At 41.8% G+C, this 8,888-nt stretch overlaps 1 protein-coding gene across 4 annotated transcripts in view; it reads right to left on the bottom strand.

Moving 5' to 3' along the window:
* The window catches only part of KCNC1 (potassium voltage-gated channel, Shaw-related subfamily, member 1), a 112,693-nt gene extending 103,837 nt beyond the window's left edge, over positions 1-8,856 (bottom strand). For 2 of the 4 annotated variants that reach the window (XM_009892012.1, XM_009892014.1), the window contains exon 1: positions 8,184-8,753. In XM_009892012.1, coding sequence (XP_009890314.1) covers positions 8,184-8,753 — 570 coding nt within the window. Of the gene's footprint in view, positions 1-8,183 lie in introns of all 4 variants that reach the window. The other 2 variants (XM_009892013.1, XM_009892015.1) reach the window with 2 other exon arrangements.
* Between the last annotated feature and the right edge of the window lie 32 nt (positions 8,857-8,888).

Genomic DNA, 8,888 nt, shown 5'->3' on the forward strand with positions numbered 1-8,888 from the left:
ACTGGCCTCCACCATCTATACCTGTCAATTGTTCCAGCATAATGAAGACTGCAAGAATCCAAACTGAAAAACAGAACAGGGTTATTGGAATGAATTTTCAAAGTGAAATCTGCAGCTGAATTTCTGATGCATGTCAAATAATAAGCAACCTGAACTGCCCAGATCTTTCTGTATTTGAATAGGGAAATGTAGGTAGTGTTTTAAATGTGGTTTTGGAGGGCCAAATGGGCAGGAATAGAGATTCTGCTGCAGTTGAAACACGGAGCTATTATTCTGTTGGTGTATTTCTGTGCACATTTTTAATTTTTTTGTGAATGCTGAGTAGATGATCCAGGAAATTAAGGGAAGTAGATGGATTCAGTTTGGTTGTGCAGACCAAGATGCCTGTTTTAACTCATATTTGTCTCCGGGAAATTATAAGACTCGGTAGAAAAAGCTTTTGCCTTTGTTATTTAAAACAGAATAATCCATTTTACTGCTCCTTAAAGGGGACATTCTTTCCCAGTTTTTTAAGTAAAAAGCTAGTGGGATATTGTAAACCATTTCATGCGGTCACAACACCACAATGGTCTTGACTGAACATTTTCTCAAAGTAAATCTAGCAGTGCTAAGATTTACTGCTGCTTCTGAAGTATCAACAAAATTACGTAAGCGTGTGCCAGCAGCGTGTGCCTGTGTTGGTAGCTCGTGTGCAGCACACACATCGCTGGCTGTCCGCAGTGCACTGAAATCGGAGATTTATTGCATTTACAAAGGGCCATTACAATGCAATTTTAACTTACTGTCATTAAAGGGTCTTACATCATAAGCAATCACTGCAAAAAGCCTTGGACTGAGATTTATTCATAATTTTTATAGCATGATTTATTAGAGCCCCCATTAAATCTTATAAATCATATCTGAAAGAAATGAAAATCACCCAGGGCCTGGTCCTTTCACCTTTACCCGTGTTGGGTAGTACCTTGTTCTCAGCCCAAAGGAAACAGGGATATTCCTGGAGTAAGCTATCACTACAAGAGTAGGAGTGAAGATAGCAAAATCTGGGTCCTTACTGAGCACAGGAGAGATGTAAAAATTATTCTAGAAATGACAGCATTCAGTTTATATTCCAGGGAGAGGGGGTGGTTCTCCATAGATTCACAGATTTCTCTGATTTCTCCTGATCCTAACACTCCTGTGTACCATTTGGAGTGAATCACATATTTATGTAATGCAATATTCGGCAGAGAAAGCCAAGTCAGCCTTCTAATACTGTTCTTTCCTCAGATCAAATTCAGCATATAGTAAGTGAGAAGCTCATTGTAACACAATTGCAAAGATCTCAAGATGGCTGTTCTATTAGTCTTATCCCCCAAGAATGCACTGAAATTTCATAAAATCAAGCCTATACAAAATGGAAACTCAGTTTTGCCATCTGTATGAGAAATAAGTACGCACCTGATTATCAATTACAGCCCAACTTTTCAGTCTGAATACCCATGCTTGCTCTTTTTGTTATGAAATACAGCGCTTGGATATGATTTGGTTGAACATTAATTGAAGTCATGTGGTTTGTATGGGGATGTATTCTACAGTCCTTGGCAGTAAAAATGCCAGTATGATCATGAAGAGCTTTGTCAGTATTAGAGCTCTGTGTTTTGATGCAATGTGCTCAAGATGCTCAGTCTTTAAACGATTATGAAAACATATATTTGAATATGTATGTTCCTAATAAATTGCTAAGATCTATTGCGCTTCAGTGCTTTGGAATGGAAATATGCAATGTATCTATTAAAAAAAGCAGTACGCTGCAATTAATTTGTTATCCTGAACTGTACTGCAGGAAAATTCATTTCTCTCCTTGAAGTTGGTGGTAATTTTGGCACTGAATTTCAATAACAGTAACGCTGGGCCCTCTGTTGCTGATTTGCTAACATCTCTCCTTATGTTAAAAGAAAGGCAATATGTATAGACTTTACTAAAGTACTACCATAATAAACACAGATCAGTCACTTATCAGTATTCATCTTTCTTATTTTAAAAAATGAATACTAGACTGCACAGCAGAAGGAAAAACAAGATGGAAAAATAGTTTTCCTAGGTGTAGTCTAATATATCACGTTTTTGTGAGCAGTTCTAAAATAGAAATATTATAATTGATCCACGGATCTTTTTATCCTTTGTCTCATGATATACCAACAGAGGATACCAGTATTTTGTTGCCTGTTTTTCCTCACCAAAGCCAAAATAGCAAATGTCAGGAGAAGGGCAAAGGAAATAATTGAAGGCACATAGGCATGGATTAAAGAGAGAAGGGACCAAATATCATACTGAAACCAGTCACTAAATTCATATCGATTTCAGTGGCACCAAGGTTACATTTTCAGAAGTATTTTGGGATGGTTTAATTTTGAAGTCCTTCCTCATATGGAAATCCCACTCAGCATCGTAGGAGGTGGTAGTGATAGGAAGGCATATATATGTGTATGCATATGATGGTATGATCCATACAATCACAGCCTTGGCTAAATCAAGTAAATTTTGTAACCTAGAAACATTAAAATTAAGTAAGATTTAAAAAAAAAATAAAATGGCAACAGATGCTGTTCTTTTTTAAGGTTTTAGAATAATAGAAATAAAATCAGAAATAGGCAAATGGATTTAAAAAAACCTTCCTTGAATTAAAACTGCTAAGTCTGTACTAGGCAGCCATAGATTTGTCAGATGGATAACATCATCCCTCTCATCTCCCTGTGAGGTTGTGACTTCAAAGAGATTGTAAGATGTTCTGGGCAGACATCGTATCTTCATATGTGTTTCTGAACAACTCAAACCAATGAAGTCATGATCCTGCATGGCTGCTATGATCTTTTTTTTTGGTGGTGGTTTTAACAGTTATTGCTTCGGAAGTCAGAAGGACAATTCCCAGGAGTTGCTTGCAAGTATGCCTGCTCCCACCTTGGCTAACTCGATAGGGACTGAACACGGGACTTGGTGTGAGCGGTGAACGCTTTCTGGCTGGCATTGCAAAGGCTTCTTTGGACAGGATGCAGAGAAGACTATACCATGCTTACTAATGGGTTATATAATGATTTGCACTAACATGTCCCCTGATGGGAGAAAATAGGAATAAAATGGGATTTTAGGAACTGTATTAATAATGAATGACGGAATGGTCATTAATACATGTCTATCTGTAATTCCATTATACTACAAGCGCAGGGGAAACTTCACTGAATGTGGAAAGATTCTCATTTTTCCAGAGCTGTAATGCAGCGTGCAGTTAAAATTAGGCTGTCTCGTTAATTGTCAAAGTATATGGTGAGAATTACTGCAGCAAGCTTCAGTGCAGGATTAGATATGCCTCTGCAGGGGAGACCTTGCAGAAAGGCCCAAGGTGGGAGAGCAGCTCCATCAGGGCCCCTTTGATGAAATCCCTCCCTGGGGAGAGGGATGCCTGTGGGTATGGGAAAGCGTGTGGGGCAGCTCTCCTCCTTTCTCTCCCTATCTGCTCATGCTTGGTGCGAGCCCCCAGAGTACTGTCTGCCGAGCACTCCCATGCGAAGTGTGTCCTGCGTCAGATGGCTGCAGAATAAGCTCCCCTTGTGAAAGATGATGAGTGTCTCTTCCCACTCCCTGACGCTTTCCCCAATTCCTGAGTTCAGCTGTACTGGGCCAGGGTAAAGGACAAGCAGAAATCACACCAGCCTCTAAGCCTTGAGACAGCATGGTTATTCAGGAACTAGGATCCCACAAGCCTTCTCATACCTACAGGATGTAGTTTACATAGACAAAAATCCATTTAAATGAACACAGCAAGGTTGAAATGCTCTGGAATGTACAAAAGAAAGCTGGAAGAAATCCCCGGGGAATACCTTTTTCTCATCTCTTCCCCACTATCCTTTTTCCTGTCTCCTTCTCAGTGTCGGAAACTTGTCCTTCAAAAATCACCCACTGAGGAAAGCGGATCCTTCTGCAGGATGTGAAGGGAGAAGGGTGAGTGAGAGTTTTGCCATAAGCCTTTCCTCTTTCAGATGAGAGCTGTATAGCATATGCCAGGATAGCAAGTCAAGCTGTTGAGGACTTTCCATAGGACCTCAACCAGCTTTTATTTAAAAACAGTAAAAACATTTATTTGGAAGGACTACAAAACCTTTCCTGAGGGTTCATTAATGAAGCTTAACTGTCCAATTCGAATGCGAGTGCTAGCGCAGAATCTCAGCTGAAAGCTCCTGGTTCCCAAGCACTGACTAACCAAACGACTGTGAATTAACACAAACACAACCTTATCCTGCTGGGGAGGATGAGAAGGAAGGGGGCAAAGATATTAGATACCTGCAGGCTAAACTCCCCAGGAAGTCAGTGGGAGCTTAGCTAGTGTAAGAACAGCATGACCAGACATAAATACAAAGGAGAGAGGATCCTAAGAAAATATTTTTCACACATTTGTGTACTGAGAGGCCTGTGAAATCTAATGAGTGCAGAAGGCAGGAACTCTATTACAACACAACTCTCAGATATGCTGCTTTAGTGTATCTGTGTAGCTTTCTGTGTGACACTATTTCCCCCTTCGTGTCTACTTATGAAAATAAATTTACGAAGTTACCTGACCATGCAAAAAAGACAGTTCTAATATGCTTTAAAGAAACTCTCAACGATTTAGATGCATGATATCCATTGACATGCAGTGATATATAGCTGCCTGATCAGACGCTTCTGAAAATCCACCTGGATGCCTGTCTGTCTGCATATGCACCCAGTATCTCTGTAATTCTGATCTTTTCCGTCACCTTATCTATTACTCTGTTCTGAACTCCAGGTACCAGACTTTGTTTCTGCTACCCAAATGTGGATTCTGTAAGTTATGGAGAAGTGCGACACCCGTTTATCTTATTAAGGTAGGCGTCTAAGGTAATCTGTGATTTCAAACAAGATATCTTTTCTTATTATAGATTTAAAAGGAGAGGCAATTTTTTAAAGTACTTCATCTTTTTAGAAAGAACTACGTTATATAAGACATTAATGTTTAGAAAACTAGAATTTAATTAAACTCAGCCACTATTGTTTTAGCAGGAAACCGTTGACCATGTTGAACCTAAAGACAAACAATTAGTGACTGGGAGATTATGCTTTATCAAACTAAGTTTAGAAATGGATAAAATTCGCAGAGTTAGCTGATTTTGCCTGACACACACGAATGCTCTTCCAGTCTCTCCTGGACATCTACAACAAGAACAGATGTGATTTAGGATGAGTGAGGTGCTGGTGAAGCAAAACAGTCAAATGTACTTGTCTTTGTAAGCACTGTCCATTAAAATGCTCCAAGAATGGCTAGATTTGAGTAAATGCTGAGCTTTCCGTAGACGGTTCCTAAACATTCACTGAATTAGTGTACCAGACATAGTCCAGAGAAATCTTGCTTTATTCAGATACGCAGGTTTTAATTTAATCTTAATATACTGTATTCCTTTTACTTGCCCCGTGTAACAGTATGATGGTTATGTAAACCAATGCTTATATTGAGATGCTATTTTGACATACATTTTGGTGCCATATGTAAACACCAAACATGTATATAACCACCACCATTAGTACAAGTCCCACATCCAATTAGGATGACAAATTTTTGTGATGTATTTTTTTGACAAAATGGCAATGTGAATTTAAATTTTTGCATGACCAAAACAAAGTTTGTAATTGAAAGCAGCCTACACAATTAAAAGTGAGGTAACAGTGGATTTGTTGCCTGACTCTACTTTGCTAATGATTGCTTTAATATACCATTCATTTGTTAATGATGCTATCAATTATTTTACTGTAAATTAGCTATTGTGAATTTAAGGTCTTTTTCAAATGTCTGTGTTAGGTTACAGGAGCATAAATCAAACTCCCATCTCTTTTTACATCCATAACCATAACATATGGCTTTTATTAGGAATTGCTAAGTGTCTTATAATGTCTTCTTAATGGACAGTGTGTGCATGTGTTGATGATAAAAGCCATCTTCCTTCATGCAAAATATTAATGCATATGGCCTACGTCTCCATAGATATAAGTTAAAGAATCATATTTAACCCATGAAATATTCAGTATACACTTCAACTTTGCCCAGAATTCATATTTCTCTAGTTTAACAATCCTTTAAGGAAAGAACAAGTTAGCGGTAAATCAGGGGTTGAATTCTACCGGGTATGCACGTGTAATTGTGAATAAATGGTATATCATCCACTGGAAAAAAAAAACCAAAACCAAACACAAATCACTTTATAAAATGCCTATTCCTAAATGAAAATACCTGTAGAGAATTAGAAAATGGAGTTTACATCCTCCTAGAATTCCAGATTGTACATCACAAAGACTCTTAATATTGGTTACAGAATTTGTCCTCTGACCTAAAATATCATAATGCTTCCAAGCAAAAGGGTGGGTTAGCCTCTGTTTGTATCCTTTTCATTGGGACAGCATTATCCATTTGGCTTTTGGACCATTCCACAAAGTCTTGGACAAGCACACAGCTTTGAATTGAAACGTGTTTTACCAACAGATTCCTGGGCACCATAGAGATCTGCTATTCAAATCAACGCCTGCTAATGCTGGGCTTGATTAAAGCAAGCTAACGAAGCCTTTTGAAGGATACCCTCCAGCCTTGCCTCTCCGTTTCCATGTTCCCTTGACAGAAATCAGGGATTTGAAAGCTGCAATTCAACAGCATCATCCTTTCATCTCGTGGTAAATATTTTATTATTCCTTTATCCTCCATGCTGTTTAAAGGAATTCATTTAAAATATTAACTTCTTTGTTCAGGGAGGAAATCTCCAAAGGGTATGTAAACAAGAATCTTTAGAAATACACCAAGATATAACTCCAGGCTCTGCTCCAGCTTTCCCCATTCATTCAGTCTGCAGACCTGGCGGCTCCCTGCTGGAGGTCTCTGCTCAGACCGAAAGTCTCCAGCAGCTGCTGTTCCACCACCATTCATACACAACCAGCTCCCCTGTCCCTGCTCCCTGCATTTCCACTTCTTTTTCCTCCATCCATCCATCCAATTTGCTCCCTAATCTGATCTCACTTCTTTGATCCTCCTCAGGAACACCGATCATCCTCCCACACCAAAGCACCACTCATCCCTACCGAGGGCTGGCAGCAATTATGCTGTAACAAAGGTACGTTTAAGAGAGGAGTAAAACCTATCCAAATCAATTTCTTTGCAAAGGCACTATCCTTCATCTATTTTCCTGTTTATCCATATGGGTATCTTGGGGGTTAATCCTGCTGCTGCTCCTGAAGTAAATATTTTCTTTACTTTTGACTTCAGGAGCAGCATCAGGCCCTAATTAATGTTATTATCTTCATATGTAATAGCACGAAAGGTACCTACTTAGAGCAGTCGAGTGACTGTTTAAGACCATCTTTATCCACAGCTATGCTGTGAACTGCACCAGTATGCACTCCCTTTCCAAAACAACCGCAGGCACCAGGAGAGGAGGAGTTGTCCTTCAGTAGCCAGGCAAGAAACCTGTCAAATGCAGAGTCCCTTCTACATGAATGAACCCTCTTCTCTGATTAATACTTTTCATTTCCCACAAGGGAAAAGACAGAGTGAGGAGGTAAGTGAGGAACTGAATTACCCATTCTCAGAGAAGCATGTTCATAAATATTTAACATGGTATGTATGAGAAAAGAGAAATGAACAGATTCCCTTTCCAGTCCAGGCTGAGAAACTCTCCGAACCCCTGGTCTCCCAGGGACTGCTTGCTCCCATGATCCTTTCTCCATCTCGTAAAGGGGAGAGAGCCGTTAGCTCGCAAGAGGGCTGAACAAGGTGTCTCTTTACTGGGGGATGACTGACTGTAAAAATCTGTGCATGGAGGGAAATTACCTGGTATAATGGAGATCTCCCTGGCCCGTGAATGGGACCTTCCCCCAGGCTGTGGGGTTTTAGGAGCCTGTTAGAGAATAAGGGTCTCTGGAAGCCCACATATGAGTACATGAGCTCATGCCTTGGTGTCCACTCGTGCCCCATGCATGGGGCCTGCTTGAGAGCGTGGGTTATGTCCCCATAGCCCACGCATGATTTTTGTATGGCTACACACATGGATGGCTGCTCTGCGCTGAGAGTGGAGATAACCCTGGTGATGCTGGGAGGAAGTGGGACTGAAGGGAGGTTCGAGTGTTTTGATGAGGGTGCTGATTGCATAGCTTACCCTTGCATATCTGGAGGAGTAGGGATCCTCAAAGAGCGCCCAGATGCGGGGCTGCCACCGTCTCCAGAAGCCCCCAGACCTGCCATCTGGGGAGTCACTAAGTGCTAGGCGTTTTGTCATCTCCAGCTCCTCTTCACCATCACCAGAGTCTCCGGTGCCATCTATGTCTCCGTCCTCAGCACTGCTATCCAGGGGCGCCCCACCAAAGCTGTCCAGAGCCTCTTCGGCGTCACGGTGCTGCCGGTAGGTCATCCAACAGCAGGGCTCCACATCGGTCTCATCGATGCCCCAGAAGGCCAGCTCCTCCTCATACAGGGGCCCACACACGTCCGCGGGGCAGTGCAGCTTGCCAGTGCGGTAGTAATTCAGGATGTGGGCAAAGACGCCCGGGTGCCGGTCAAAGAAAAACTCATCCGTGCGGGGGTCATAGTCGAAGTGGCTGTGGGCATCGGGTTCAGCGATCCAGGCCAGCCGAGTGCCGGGCAGGGTGCGTAGGGTGCTGCGGTAAGTCTGGTGCCTAGTCCCTCCCACGTTGATCACAATGCGGTCGCTCTCGTCGCCCTGGCCCATCTCGTCTCTTATTAGGCATGTCGCAGACTCATCCAAGCAAGCACGGCAGGCGGCAAGCCCGTATGGGGACGGCTGCTCGGCGGCAGTCGGTGCCTAACCCGAGCCCCGATCCAGGCCCGCGGGGGACGAAGGGCC

The sequence above is a fragment of the Charadrius vociferus genome, unplaced genomic scaffold (genome assembly GCF_000708025.1).
Source record: "Charadrius vociferus isolate BGI_N301 unplaced genomic scaffold, ASM70802v2 scaffold179, whole genome shotgun sequence".
Lineage (NCBI taxonomy): Eukaryota > Metazoa > Chordata > Aves > Charadriiformes > Charadriidae > Charadrius > Charadrius vociferus.